General features: G+C 39.1%; 1 protein-coding gene across 3 annotated transcripts in view; it reads right to left on the minus strand.

Moving 5' to 3' along the window:
* Nucleotides 1-769: 769 nt before the first annotated feature.
* Nucleotides 770-15,825, minus strand: part of efr3a (EFR3 homolog A (S. cerevisiae)) — a 127,610-nt gene continuing 112,554 nt past the window's right edge. For all 3 annotated transcript variants that reach the window (XM_074649979.1, XM_074649978.1, XM_074649980.1), the window contains 9 exons: nt 13,210-13,371; nt 9,823-9,954; nt 9,533-9,600; nt 8,320-8,447; nt 5,043-5,128; nt 4,661-4,709; nt 3,150-3,253; nt 3,009-3,058; nt 770-2,478 (listed from right to left, as the gene is read on the minus strand). In XM_074649979.1, coding sequence (XP_074506080.1) covers nt 2,373-2,478; nt 3,009-3,058; nt 3,150-3,253; nt 4,661-4,709; nt 5,043-5,128; nt 8,320-8,447; nt 9,533-9,600; nt 9,823-9,954; nt 13,210-13,371 — 885 coding nt within the window. In that variant the 3' untranslated portion in view covers nt 770-2,372. The remainder of the gene's footprint in view (nt 2,479-3,008; nt 3,059-3,149; nt 3,254-4,660; nt 4,710-5,042; nt 5,129-8,319; nt 8,448-9,532; nt 9,601-9,822; nt 9,955-13,209; nt 13,372-15,825) is intronic.

The raw sequence follows: 15,825 nt of genomic DNA on the forward strand, positions 1-15,825 counted from the left end.
AATTTGACACAAAAACGGTCCTCCCGAGTTCGACATCAGAACTACGCCCATAGCAACGGTCTGTTATACATAGCAACGGTCCGCTATACATAGCAACGGTCTGTTATACATAGCAACGGCCCGCTATACATAGCAACGGTCTGTTATACATAGCAACGGTCCGCTATACATAGCAACGGTTCGCTATACATAGCAACGGTCTGTTATAAAGAAATAACAGTCCGTAGAACGTCGTGATCAACCAATCAGAATGGAGTGTAATAACCCAGCCCAGTCGTATGGCAGTTCGTGAAATAGTCACGAAATTTAATATATTGATTCTTGTATATGAATTTAAATTTTTTTTTGTGATGGTCAGCGCGTATGCACGTATTCAGTCCACCTAATTGTGAACCAGGAAGTATAACAGGACCGTAGAACGCCATGATTGACCAATCAGAATCGAGTATTCAGCCAAAGCCGTGTAATAATCATAAACAAACCTGCCAGCCAAAGGACACACTGACCTTCAGCCTAGGGTAAAGCAGCAGCAGCAGCAGCAGCAGCAGCAGCAGCAGCAGCAGCGGCGGCGATCTGCTCTGCACCAGCTGCTCAGACCAAACGATGGCAGCAGGTATCTGCCTCCAACTTGGAGGGATTTTTTTCTTCCTACACTGAGCTCAGATCAGAGGAAAACCCCGATAACCATCTGTTATTACAGATCACAGCTGCAGCAGCTCCACCAGATATGAAGGATCTCATTCCAAAAAAAACGCCTCCTGTACCCCCCACCCCCTTTTTCTGGAAGCAGAACATGGCCTTGTGGTTGAAAAAAGCACAGCTGATTAAATCCTCCTCAGCGCTTTGTATCCGAGCGGCTGAAGGCGGATTCAGTGGGGAGGTTAACTTTGATGAGCTGCTGCTGCTGCTGCTGCTGCTGGTCTCTTATTTTGGACTGAACCTCCCCATATGGCGGCTCGCGGGACGCCGACTCTGATAAACATTTTTGAGATTCATGGAGCAGGAGAGGAACGACTTCTGTCTTCGTTGTGTTTGTTTAGAAGCTGCAGGTCGAACTGGAGGTGCTCAGAACAGAGTCATCGTGACGGACAAAATGTGATTCCTACAGTTGATATCGCTGCTAGAATCCAGGAGCATTATGAATCCATTTTTAGCTTGTAACTTTACATATTTCTTGTTCTTTCTTGACTAAGCAGATTGGCCCGATTTGCTCGTATAATCACACTTACAAAAACGGCCAAAAACGGCCTTTGAGTCGTGAGGGGATGCAGCTGCCAACGCCTCTACTTCTCTGATGTGGGCTTGGTGTGTCTGGACCTTTAGACCTCTGAATCGCTGTTCACATCTCTGGGAGGTTTTTCTTTCTGCTATTTTGTAGACCTAACCAACCAACCTTCCAACCAGAGCTTTCTTTCTTTGTCGGGTTAAGTACGGGGACGCCATCGCACCGCTTCACTGCAGCTTTCCAACATTTCAGTCTGAGTATTTGACATTTTTTCAAGAGCTCTGGAACGCAACACATCTGGAGCAAAACGCAAAGAAATCACCAACCATGAGCCATTTCTACTGAACAAAACTCTCTGTGGCTCGTCTTTTTAAGAGTCAAGCAGTTCACGACTAGATAATAAGTATTGCTTTCAATTCATTCCCCCACATGACACACACAGCTGGTTGTTATCTTTAAATAAGACTGCACAGGTTGTAACAGCCGTGCAGCAGCGAGTCTAAAACCTACCTGACAGCTAATATTATCCTACGTTTCTCTACCTATCTGGGACTGCACGGACGCCTACACGAGAACTGGTTTAAGAGGCAGAAGAAGCTCTGCTCTGAAGAAGAAGCATCACACCTAAAATCAGACTCAAGTCTTAAACCCCGAAGCGGGAGTTTAATTTTATGTACAAGGTGTGAAGCTTTGGCTCGACCAGAGGTATGCTGGGAAGCAACATCAGATTCAGACGCTGAAGCCTCAGAGAGGAAGCTGTTTCATCTCTTTTTGTTCTTCTCATACGTTTAGTTTAGTTTCAGCCAACAAAGTGCAGCAAAACAGTTGGTTTAGAGCTGCTGGAGATAATCTGCTTTAAGTTTAGTTAAGGATCCAAGTATTTAAATAATCAAAGGACATGTTTGGATTCAGAAGTACCGTTTTCAGAAGACTCAACTCGTCTTTATATCAAATATCAAACTGATTACGTCTGTTTTGCTGCATTTTGCGTGACACCTTTATGCTGGTTGTGAATAGAAACTGGAAACCGGAGTACAGATTGTGATTGTGTCCTTCTTTCTTTTTGCATTTCAGCTATTTTTTGTGAATGTGTGTGAGTGTGTGTGTGTGTGTGTGTGTGTGTGTGTGTGTGTGTGTGTGTGTGTGGTCAGTAGACACACAGGTCTGGGAACTTCATCTCGTAGACGGGGACGGACTGGTGCTGAGTGTGTCCCGATGAGATGGAAACCACTCCGGACGGGCTGGGTGGAGGCCTGGGGAGGAAGGAAGGAAGGAAGGAAGGAAGGAAGCGGGATGACCAGGAGGAGGAGGAGGAGGATGAGGAGGAGGAGGAGGAGGAGGAGGAGGAGGAGGAGGAGGAGGAGGAGGAGAGAGGAGGAGAGGATGAGGATGAGGAGGAGGAGGAGGAGGGTGGTGGTGAGAGAGGGGCAAGATGTTAAATTGGGATTTCCATATCGCCAATTAGATGGAGAAACTAGTCCTAGACCAGGAGTCAGCAAGCTTTACTATCAAAAGAGCCATTTTAGGCAAAAAGAAATCTGTCTGGAGCCGCAAAACATGTGATCATTGTGATGAAGGTAACACAGTTTACAGTCTAAGTATATAGTATATAAGTCTAATGCAGTGAGGGCCAAAGAGACAATGTACTACGGAGTATTAGAGCCACATTGAGGGAAAACACATCTGAGATTTACAGAATAAAGTCAGAACTTTACGAGGTACTCCGAGGAAATCCGATCCTATGAAACAAAGCGATTTAAAAGTATAAGAAAAGAGGACTTACCTAATTGTAAGTTCAAAGATCTGTGCCAGCCGGTCGTGCAACATGTTCGCCTGCAGAAATAAAACGTTCAGAGTGAGCGAGAGTTTACAGACTCCGTCTTTTTATCATCCTCACTGTGTTTGTTCTCTCTTTGTGTTTTACCTTGGACTCGCAGTGAGCAGCGATCTCCTCAAACGGAGCTTTCTGGAACTTCTCCATCACCTGACGCCTCTTCTCCCTCTCCTGCTCCTCCAGACCCGTCGTATCTATAATAATAATTACAAGTCAGGTCATCATTTAGCTTCAATCCCGATTACTTTATTACTTTATGATGACGACAACACTGTGTGACACAAAGATATAATGAACTTCTGTTGAGCAGAACAGTAAAAACTAGACCTGGCAAAGTTAAAACGATGATAACGCAAATTAAATTTAACGCCACTAATTTCTTTAACGCAGTTTAAAGCTAGAGTGGAGATACTGGTATCATATGAAACTACAAAACTTCATGAATCCATTGGTACCAACCATGTCAGACTAGCTTGTCATGAAGGAGGTTAAATAACGCTCCAAACTTACGCTACATTTTGGCGAGGAAAAACTGTCATGTCCATTTTCAAAGGGGTCCCTTGACCTCTGACCTCCAGATCTGTGAATGTAAATGGGTTTTATGGGTACCCACGAGTCTCCCCTTTACAGACATGCCCACTTTATGATAATCACATGCAGTTTCCAATAATAAAGATTAAGGCTGTCAATCGATTAAAATATTTAATTAATAATTAATAATTCATCCTTTATCTGTTCTAAATGTTCCGTAAAGGGAGATTTGTCAAGTATTTAATCCTCTTATCAACATGGGAGTGGACAAATATGCTGCTTTATGCAAATGTATGTATATATTTATTATTGTAAATCAATTAACAACACAAATCAATGACAGATATTGATCCAGAAACCCTCACAGGTACTGCATTTAGCATAAAACAATATGCTCCAATCATAACATGGCAAACTGCAGCCCAACAGGCAACAACAGCTGTCAGTGTGTCAGTGTGCTGACTTGACTATGACTTGCCCCAAACTGTATGCGATTATCATAAAGTGGGCATGTCTGTAAAGGGGAGACTCGTGGGTACCCATAGAACCCATTTACATTCACTGATCTGGAGGTCAGAGGTCAAGGGACCCCTTTGAAAATGGACATGACAGTTTTTCCTCACCAAATATGTAGTGTAAGTTTGGAGCGTTATTTAACCTCCTTTTTTACAAGCTAGTCTGACATGGTTGGTACTGATGGATTCATCAGGTTTACTAGTTTCATATGATACCAGTATCTTCGCTCTATAGAAAATGTGTGATTCTTTTGCGATTAAATATCTGAATCGATTGACAGCCCTATTAAAAACATGATGTTAAATGTTATAAAGAGGCCACATGTGAGCTGTCAGCCGCGTCGTGACAGTCAGTACATCTTTTATGATTCACAGAGCATTTCTGTCTACTTCTACGTCAGAGGAGCTCCGGCCCTGAAGGATGACGAAGCTCTGGGCGAAAAGCTGATGAAATAACTGATTTGTATTCAGGGAGACACTTTCAGCGAGTCCACAGAAAGGCGACGGGGTTAGAGGCTTTAAATAAAAAACGTCTCATGAACGTGGTGAACTCACCGATGGCCTTCTTCAGGGTCTCAAACGTGATCTCCTCCGCTAGCTGGGACTGCAGAGGACATAAAGACAGAGGAAGAGGGATCAAACAAAGAGCCTCGGTTACTGCACAGAGAGATGGAGCTCTGTGGGAGTGGAAGTTCTTCTTTTGCATTTTAAGAAATGATATAGTTACAGAGCTGTAGCTGTAGGTCGGGGTTTCCTTCACAATGACCTGTACATCATCTCTTACATAACACATTGGTACATACTAGATATAATATCTCTATATTGGGTTTTATAAGTCTTGTGTGAAGACACCTCCTCATGTACCTCACTAGGGATGCATCGATCGCTAAATTTTGGGCCGATAGCGATGTTTAAAATAACGATTATATACCGATACCTTGTCTGGAAGGTTGTTGGACACGATGTCCACTTGAAGGGAGATTGTGTCCACGAAACTCTTCCTCCTGGTCAGTCGATCTTCATCTGCAGGACGAGACACAGATTAACACGTCAGCTTCAGATCCTGGTGTAGTGTGAACCGGGTATAACGTTCTATTTTGAAGTCGTATTTCAATGCAACAAAAGAACAAAATGCATCAGATCCTGCAGGGCGATAAACATCTCAGGTGCGTCGTCCTGCTGCAGGAGGACCTGTTTTAATCTGTATTCACCCACAATGCACTGGTGAAAATAAAAGACACAGAAGTACGGCTACTTTTCTTAACGCAGCGTCAAGAACTAATGTCAGGATATAGTGACACTTTTATAAAAATAACTTTTTTCCAATAATATCTGCTCCGATCTGCAGCTTTAACTCGTCACCGTTCTGTCTGCACAGACTGTTCGGTATGATTGAGTCTTTAAGGCTCTCATTAATCCAACAATAGAGCAGCCGTTTCTACAAAACAAGCTCAGACAGAAGCTGAAGCTCAACACAATATAAGAATGACTCTCTACACCTACAGCACTGAGCACAAACTACTCCACTCTTCAGAGTCTACATACTGTAGGTCTATAGAGCTACATGTACTCACCGTGACGGTTCCAGATGCAACGCAAAGCAAAATAGTTGTACAGATGATGAAACCGTTCTACATGTGTAGATTTTAGGAGTATGATGCAACAGCTACACACAACAGCTATCGGCCAGTCATCTAAGGGTGTAGGTTTCCTGCCTTTGGATCCTGTGTAGCTCCATAAAGCGCTGCAGGAATGAGTCCTAAAACCCGGAGATGAGTTAACACTTCCTGTTCCCTCGTCTGGAAGTCAATGGGTTATTTGAATGGATTTTAGATGCCTAAAATAAGGTCTTTGAAGAGATTTTAATGTTTTGTTCTACGACAAAAAATAAGTTTTGAAGCTTTTTACATATCTCACGTGACTAAATGTCGTCACGCCGACTCGTCCTCCTTTACAGCCTCGTTGTTTATACTCGTGCTCATGTGACCGTGGTGTATTTAATTTATAGCCCAACGTTAGCTTTTTACCCTTTGTGACTGTATTCACGCTTCAAAAATCATAAAAGTGGTGTTCATTTGAGGAGATTATCTTGCCGAACAAAACGTGTAAAAATCATAAATGTTTATTTAGAGTTTATTTTCCGCAATAATCCAAAATCCAAATGTAAAAATCCCTTTGGTTTTTTGTGGAGGGAACCCAGGGACATGGTAACTCAAGTCATTTTTTACATTCGAAGCTTCTGAAGTTTTTAAAATGTTGTTTTTGAAAGACTAAACGCCAACAAAAATGGACTGAAGTAGAATATTAGTTATAAAAAAACATAAAATATAGTAATTGAAATGGCAACACTTTGATTCAAATTAGGAATTTAATTAAATTGAATTAAGGAATTAGTAAACAAGACCAAGAATATGTCCAGACATTATATTAGGACTCTATGTCATTTTTTTCACATTCTAAGCTTTTTGGGTTTTGGAATATCTGTCATCGTATTTGATGATGTCATCACGCTAAAAAAAAAAAAAAAAAAATCCTGAATAAAGTGATTCATCGGATTAAATGAGTTTGTCTTTTTTTTTTTTAGTGAATCAACTTTCTTTTAATGAATATAACTCGTCAGTGCCGCCCTTTGTGTGTGATGAGCGGGAGAGAAAACCGCAGTGAAAAATGTTGTTTTTGAAAGGCTAAACGCCAGCAAATATGGACTGAAGCAGAATATTTAGTTAGAAAAAAAACATAAATTTGTACAACATAAAATATAACAATCATAATCGCCAACACTTTAATTCAAATCATGATATAATGTATATTATATAATGTTTTGTGTTGTTCCAATAGTAAATATGTACATACGTTTGCATAAAGCAGCATATTTGTCCACTCCCATGTTGATAAGAGTATTAATACTTGACAAATCTCCCTTTAAGGTACATTTTGAACAGATAAATAATGTGCCATTAATGGTGATGAACTATCTTAATGGATTGACAGCCCTAGTATCTACACAACTCCACAGCGGACTCGTCTACGGCTCTACTCTAGCCGGTTACCTCTGGACCTCTGCTTGCACCTGTGGAGGATTTTTCCTACTGTGTAAAGCACTGATGTTAGATGAAAGCATGACGGAGGGAAGAAAACAGAAGCACGCTGGTTGTTAGACCAAAGACGAGACAAATAACAGACACATTAATCAACCTGTTCGATTTGGTGAAAATCAAAGTGTAGTATAACCAAACGGCGTAAAGTAGATCCTTGAAAATAATGAAATAATAACTTTCTTGGCTTTAAGTTTACCTCCGAAGCTAGATTTTAAAAATGAAAGAAAATGCAGCCGATTAGACTGTCATCAGTCACTATAAGCCCCATAGATTTGGGTCAATAGGAGGTCAATATTCTCGTAATATTTCAACTTTTTTTCTCGTTAAGTTATGACTTTATTCTCGTAATATCACTTTTTTTCTCCTTAAACTAGGACTTTATTTTAATAATATTTCAACTTTTTTTCTTGTAAAGTTATAACTTTATTCTTGTAATATTACAACTTTTTTTCGCGTTAAGTTATGATTTTATTTTAATAATATTATGACTTTTTTCTTGTAAAGTTATGACTTTATTCTCGTAATATTACAACTTTTTTTCGCATTAAGTTAGGACTTTACGTTAATAATATTATGACTTTTTTTCTCGTTAAGTTATGACTTTATTTTAAGAATATTACGACTTTTTTTCTAGTAATATTCTGACTTTATTTTCATAATTTTCGGTTGTTGACCCCTGGTATAGACAATAAATCACACAATGGTGAGATTTGTGCCTGATCAGAATTGTCTTCTATTAGTTTTATATATTATATATGCTATTTTAGCATATAATTATTAAATAATGTTAATAATAAAGTACATTTTAAGGTACATATTGGGGTAATTTGGGAGTAATTTCAAAGAAATTTCAAATAGGTTACTTGCTAATTATCACCTAAATTACCATGAAATCTGCGGACCTGTAAAATGAAGTGTTACTGAGAAGTTCAATTTGCTTCAACTGTTTTCATGAAATTAAGGAGGAATATACGTTTATATGATCTACTTCCTGTCAGGTTCATAAAACTGAATTGGAGAGGTTCAAACACTCACAAACCTTTTCTGTGACACATCAATAAAGGCTGAAAAATATGTTCAAAGCTCCGTAAAAGAGCCCGTAAAAGCTGGTCGTACCTGTGACCTGGGGAACGTACGGGATGGAGAGCCTCTCTGCGTTGTATCCCGGTCCCGCCAGACACTCGGCCATGTCGGCCGTCTGGAAGTACAGCGCTCTGTCCTCCTTGTCCAGAGATTCAGGGAGTCTGGGAAGAAAAAGAAGAAGGAGAAGAAGAAGAAGAAGGAGAAGGAGAAGAAGAAGAAGAAGAAGAACGAGAAGAAGAAGGAGAAGGATGAAAACTAAGACTGCGATCCACCTCTTCAAACTAAATCGTCTCCAACTATTTATTGGTGATGAATCTGGATTTTTGGGGGTGTCCATGTGAATCTAGATGAAGCAGAACGGAGCTGTCTAGAAGCTCTCTCGTCCACATTTAGTATTTAAAATCCCTGCAGAGGCTGATACTAGAAGGGGGGATTTAAAATCAGAAATAGATTCTGGTTGTTATAATCTCATAATCAGGTTTTATCAGCAGATGTCTGCTGATTTTGGAGCAGCTCTAGGTAAAGCTGAGAATGACTGCGGGATGTTTTTTCTCTCTTTTGTTTCCAGGATATTTGAACACTTATCAAAAAACAACAACAAGATGCCAGAATTTTTTTCAGTCCTCGTCCGAGCAAACGTTAGAAGTTAGAAACTGATCCAGACCGGTACAGCAGATGATCCCAGAGTGTGAGGGATTATGGACAGTGTCTCATGTTATCCTCTTCCTCAATAACACCAGAGCTCCAACTGCGGCAGGGAAAAGTTTTAGACTGCGACTGTACTAAAAAACTGTCCGGTGAGAGTGTTTCTAAGTCTTGATAAACAAGGCAAAAGTGATCATGGCTCACGTACCCCCACTCACTGCTTGACCCCTACTAAAGTAGGGTCAAAGGTTTTGCCCTTTCGGAACTAATGGAACAAGTTCTACTCCGGAAACGAAATTGAAGTCGAAAACAGATCACAGTTTTTGGCCAAAATTTAAATTTTTGGGCACCCTGGGCTTTTAACCCCCAAAAGGCACAACTACACCACACTGTCAACCATTATACCACATTTGAAGTCCCTAAATTAAATAGTTTTAGGGATTTGGTTATGCAAGCCCCGTAAGGTATGACGTAAAATTGGTTCTTTACCTTGTCAGGTTCTTCAACTGTTTCGAGTCTTAATTAGACCTGTCAGATTGTTTCGGTCTCTAGAAATGTTCATAAAACTAAACCTCTAGTCTGCAAAGTAGTGGATACTTACGGACACTTGTCTCTGAAGATGTGCTCTGGGAGGAGGTACGGAGCGTCCATGGTCCTCAGCTCAATAACCTGAAGAGAGAATAACGGAAACAGAATGGTATAAAGAAGAAGAATGACAATAACTGCAACTACAAACTAAGTTTAACAGCCAAAAACAGCGGTGCATCGTCAGCATATTATTCAACTTAAATGTATTCAGTCTGCAAAGCAAGAACAAGGAACATTTTACGACGTAGTCTCTAAAATTATCTTACAAGAATTATGACATTTTGAAGCAACAGAATGATGCACCTTGCTGACGTGCTGACAGAAAGGAGGGTTTGCAATCATCTGGCTCAGGAAGTTGAGGTACGCCGCCACCAACGCCATGATGCCACAGCGAATAAACATCGGCATGTTCTCCTCGTTCGCCAGAGCCATGTCCTGCAGAGACAAGTCAAACATTAGCAGAACACATCGACATTAATTACTCAGGAAGTGTAATGAGTTACTTTACTTATTGCTTGGTATCAAAAATAATTACTCATTATATTACTATATTACTTTCAATTCATTCATTTTCAGAATTTTAACCCTTTAAATGCCAGTTTGTTTACATAATGCCACTTGTTTTTTATGAAAATCAAAAACCAAATATGTAATTATTTTTTCAGTCTTTCTGTTTACTAAATGTTAGGGAACAGTTGGAGATATGTCATTGATTAGCAACAACATTGATTTTTGATGCATTGCATCAAACAGTGCACCGCTCCGTAATACAGCAGCGATGCCAACGGCTCACGGCTGCTGTTAGCAGAAGGCTTAATATTAGCAACATTTTCTCTTCATCTCTGAAACGTTTCTCTGATATTGTAGCTCGCTAGAGCCTCGAATCACAGTTAGTCATCTCTAATGTCTGTGATATCTGGATTCTGGCAGCCAACAACACAGCAAGAGGACATTTAAGATGTGTAATTTTAGCCCACTGCTAGTGTTAGTTAGCCTCCAGTCTTTCCTTTGTTTAGCCTCCAGCTAACACCGTGACCTCATCATGACGTCAACACATAAAGGGTATGATAATTGAAAATGAAAATCACTATTAGTTGCAGTGTGAACAAAGCAGAGCAGAAGACTACGACTATTAACAACTCATTATTTCCCATCATGATTGATAATTATCAGATGACTGCAGCAACACGTTACAGAAGGTGCCGGCGCGCAGTTCATCACAAATCAACCCCTCCGTGCTCGCTGTGTCACCCCGGGGTCGTTACCGTGACGACGACCTTTTTAACTGACAGCGTGAGAACACAATGAAAAGAAGCAGACGCTCTTCCGTGTGACCTCTAAGGATCCAGAGGACATCATCCGTCTCCTCTGTAAACCCTATGTGTGTTTACTGGCATCAGCTATCGTTAGTTAATGACGTACAGTCTTTATATGTCAGTTCTTCCCAGCGAAGGAACACATGGTACTACGATTGTCTGTGTATTTATATGTGTGTGTGTGTGTGTGTGTTCGCCTCTCGTCTACAATGCTGTGACATTTCGGAGCGATGAGATCTCAGCGTGATACACAAACGAGCAGCTGGTGTGTGTGTGTCGGAGCGAGGCTTTTTTTCACACCTCTCTTCCGTCTCACATGTAGGAGGTTTTATTGGACCGGCGTGCGGTCTCCAGTCTAATGACATTAAGGACTCTGCGGCCGACGGTGACATCGCAACGACGCATCAATATAATAAAAATATGACACCTGACGCCACAAATACACCATCATCACATCCAGGATGCTGCAGATTAAAGCACCATCATGAGTTTTAAGAGAGTTGAGAGTTTTTACGTCGAGTGAAGATACTAGTATTATATGAAACTAAAAGACCCGATGAATCCATCGGTACCAACCATGTCACACTAGCTTGTCATGAAGGAGGTTAATTAACGCTCCAAACTTTGGCGAGGAAAAACTGTCATGGCCATTTTCAAAGGGGTCCCTTGACCCGTAAAAACTGAAATTTACAACTTTCAACGACGGTTTTGAACGATTCATGTGTGACGAACGCTTCCATTTGAAAAAAATAATATTTAATCAAAATCACTTTATTCTACAAGTTTCATTTAAAATTTCGCCCAAAAATAAACCGATTGCACGAAACCAGATCCTGTAAAAAACATTAAACTCTGAGCTCCTCAGCTTAACTGGGAAGCCAGGAATGACTCAGTTTAGACCAACAGTCACATGACAAATACTCTATTTACTCTAGTACTCTATTTAGAGACGATAAGAGACGATAAGACAGGTTGTAAAAATGTAGATCATGTGGAGCCCCCATTCTTTTTTTTTTTTTAAATATTGGTTGCGCTTGTGGGCAAATCTTGGTAAAATGCTGTGTATATAGATTCCATTTTTTCCCCCCAATTTTTGTACTTGCTTCTTTTCTTTTTCAGGATTTAGGACGTTATAACTGTGTTGCTCTGCACAAAAGACATTTTTGAGTTCTCTTCACTTCCAGCCATGATGCATGAGGGGTGCAAGTAACAACAATTAATTGTTAATAATTAGGGCTGTCAAAGTTAACGTGATAATAACGCAAATTTGCAACTAATTTCTTTAACGCATTAACGCAACTTGCTATTTTTTAGGTTGTATCAGGCTCAGTTTTAAAGCTAGAGTGAAGATACTGGTATCACTTGAAACTAGGAAACCTAAAGAATACATCGGTAACAACCATGTCATACAAGCTTGTCGTGAAGGAGCTTAAATAACGCTCCAAACTTACACTAAAAACTGTAACGTTAACTTAACGTTACTCCTTGTAGATCATAAACGTTTGAATATAAAGCGACTCGTTGAAATCGGTTAAGAAATGAAGACGTTATCGTGCTTTTTAACCAGAAAAACAGCAGCTTGCCCTATTCACTTGTATGTCAGGTCAGTCTTTCCCTGTCCAATATGGCGCCCACGTTGACGTACGATCCAGGAGTCGATGCATATGCGTCTATGTATATATGTTTTATGGTAAAATGTGGATGTGAAGTCAGCTCAAGTTTTGCTAGCTGAGGTTAAATAACGCTCCGATCTTGCGCTAAATTTTGACGAGGATAAACTGTCAAGGGGTCCCTTGACCTCTGACCTCCAGATATGTGAATGAAAATGAGTTCTACATCTGTAGTTTTAAGAACTCAACCTGAACAGGGAGTGCCTTTATTTCTTCTTTCAAAGGAGTTCCTAAATGGTAGTTTCTCGTCTTGTGTGCACATGTTAATAACTTTATTAAGTTTTACCTTAACTGTTCTCACAAGAGATTTTATTTGTCTTATCTTATGTTACGTCTGTCTTTGCTTCATTTTCCTTCCTCCTTTTCTTCTGAAAACGGTCAAACTAACCTCTGCTGCTCTTCTTTCTCTTCTTCTCTTTCTGCTTTTACTTCATCGAGTACATTTTATGCAAAACAACCTGTTTATTTTAACAGGTGAATGAACATCTGGTATTTTTTGCATTGGGGGTATTGATGCTTTTAATGGAGTAAAGGTTTTGGGGACTTCTTTCACTCCAAAGAATTTTCTTTTCTATTTATTATTTATCATCTCTACTTATTGTATTTTTTTTTGTTTAAATGTCATGTTTCCTTCTGCATGCACAGCAACATGTATAATAAAACCAATGACTAAGATCAGCCGAGATTAATAAACAAAGGTTTACCTGTAGAGCGATGGAGAGCCGAATGAGGTCGATGACCACTTCCTCGTTGGCCAGCTCGATGGTCAGGATTGCCAGGGTGGTGAAGAGCAGCTCAAAGTTTTTATGGACGTTCTCCTCCTCCTTACAGCCCAGGTAGATGTGACGGTAGAGCTGCTGGCCATGCTGGAGACCAAACAGGGGAGAAGCAGAAAAGAGACAGTCTTTAAAACCCTCTTACTATCCCACCATTGTTCTAAACCCTCATACACTTTCACACAGTGATGAGCAGCATCTCAAATGAATCTTCAGGTTCAGGTTGGTGTAATTTGCAAATTACAACAATAAAACAATAAAATTGTATTAAAGAAGCTAATTTAAAGCTAATACATTTTTTTTTTAAATTATTTTTCATTTATTTTCAACATTTTATTATTTTATTGTTTTAATTTGCAAGACTGAAAATTACAACAATAAAACTGTATTAAAAAAAAATAAATGTAAAGAAAAATGTGTTATGAAAAATGAATTAAAATAAATAAAAAACAGGTTTGCCTGTTACTCTCTTTGTTTCCTTCTTCCGGTGAAGAACACCGTTTTTAATGACTTTTCTGACATTACAGTCACAAAGATAAACTATATTTATCAGCACCTCCGTGATATAAATAAAGATGTTATTGAACATGAAGCTGAAGAAGCCACAGTGCCGTCCACTGAAAAGATTAAACCCATTAACTAAAAATAACCCAGTGCGTCAGGCCCGGGTCTTAATAACAGAAATAAAAACGCACAGAGCCGTCAGAGCCTTCGCTCGTGCATTTATCTGCTCGACGTGGAGCCTGATGGAAAGTGAAGGCTGATGACTTCCATTCACCACTAATGAACACAATTAAGACGCCATTAACGACCTCTGACAGTGAGTGAGAGTCGGCGAGGCGGCTTCGTCTGAACGCTGCTTCTGCTGCTGATGATGTGAGCGGACCGTTGTCCTGTTCAGGTGTGAAGGTCACAGCTCAGGTGTGAAGGTCACAGATCAGGTGTGAAGGTCACGGGTGAACAACTTAAACTGTGAGACCTTTTTTGTTTTTAAATGTTGTGTGCTGATGTGGACGGGCTTTTCCTGTCTGGGTCATTATGATCTGCAACATCCTCCGATGAAGCTTGAAGATGAAACTACATCTTACTAATGTAAATGTTCTGGTTTGACAGACTGCTATAATTAATGTTATTTTATAATTCATTTGTGCAATATGTAATAATTAGTTCATAGCTGATAGGAAGCGATAACAATTACATTCTGATTACATTGATTAATTATTTATTAAAAGTTAATTCTTGCAAACAACAAAATTATGATTAATAATGTTTACTAATTATTAGTAAAGCTATAATTTATGTTATACATGTTATATGTTTATCGTTAGGTTGTGTAATATGTAATAATTAGTTTATAAATGATATATTGTTTCATAGCTGATAGGAGATGATACGATTATATTATGATTACGTTAGTAAACTACTAAAAGTGTATTGTTGCACACATTGTAACATTTTCTATATTATATTATATATAATATTAGTGTTTGTTATGATTACCAAATGATTTGTAAACTTTTAAGAAATAGTTTGTACATCATCTATAAACATTACATAAATAGACCATTTAACAAAGTATTAAAATAATGTTTATAGATACTTTACAAAGTATTTATCAACCATTTAACAATTATAATCATCAGTTGTAACTTTATAATAGTCATCCAAATAAAGTTTATAGACAGTTTGCAAACCAATTATTAACCATTGACAAATATCTGCTCCATCTAATCTATGTAATGTTTATATATGTTAAATAATAATATCTTAAACATTAACAAATATATAAATATTACAATGTGTGCAACAGTAAAATGTTAAAATAACAGAAATTATAGCATTACTAATAATTAGTAAACATTATTAATTATTTAACTGTGTAAATGATTATTAACTGAGTTAATTATTAATTAATAATTATTAATTTACCATTTATTAATGATGGTTATTATAAAGTGTTACCAAAATTACTGGCCTGATCTTCATGTAACTTGGTGGAAGGGTAGAGCATTGGGCCAAGTTTTGTATTTTAGATCATTTTATTAAACTTTTAAAGTATCTGGTTTGATAACTTATCATTTATTCTTTAGCTAAAAGCCACCTCTTACGGTTGGGTTGTTACGCCGCCAAGGAGGTCTTGTTTTCAGTTTGATTTGTTTGTTTGTTTGTCAGAAGGAATACAGAAAAACTACTCGCCCGATTTTCATGAGACTTGTTGGAAGGGTAAATAGTTCTCCGAAATGTGCTTCTAAAGACATTTTATGAGAGTAATAATCCATGCAGTCGCTGAATCTGTCTTTATTTTGGATCGACAACACTTAATTTAAACGTTTCTGGAGAGTCTCCAGAGGCGGCGAGTCGCCGTCGGACACCCCTGATTTACATAAAGTAGCCGAGACCTCAACTTTATGCATTATGATGAGCGGCCGTCGTGACGCCCCCGTCTCTCGAATTGCGCCGCCATGCTACCAGAATGCATTGCACTGGCAATGAATGGGAAGCATGGAAAGGACGGAGGCTGTGTGGACACATACCATGAGAGTG

This window comes from Sebastes fasciatus, chromosome 11 (genome assembly GCF_043250625.1).
Source record: "Sebastes fasciatus isolate fSebFas1 chromosome 11, fSebFas1.pri, whole genome shotgun sequence".
NCBI classification, from domain to species: domain Eukaryota; kingdom Metazoa; phylum Chordata; class Actinopteri; order Perciformes; family Sebastidae; genus Sebastes; species Sebastes fasciatus.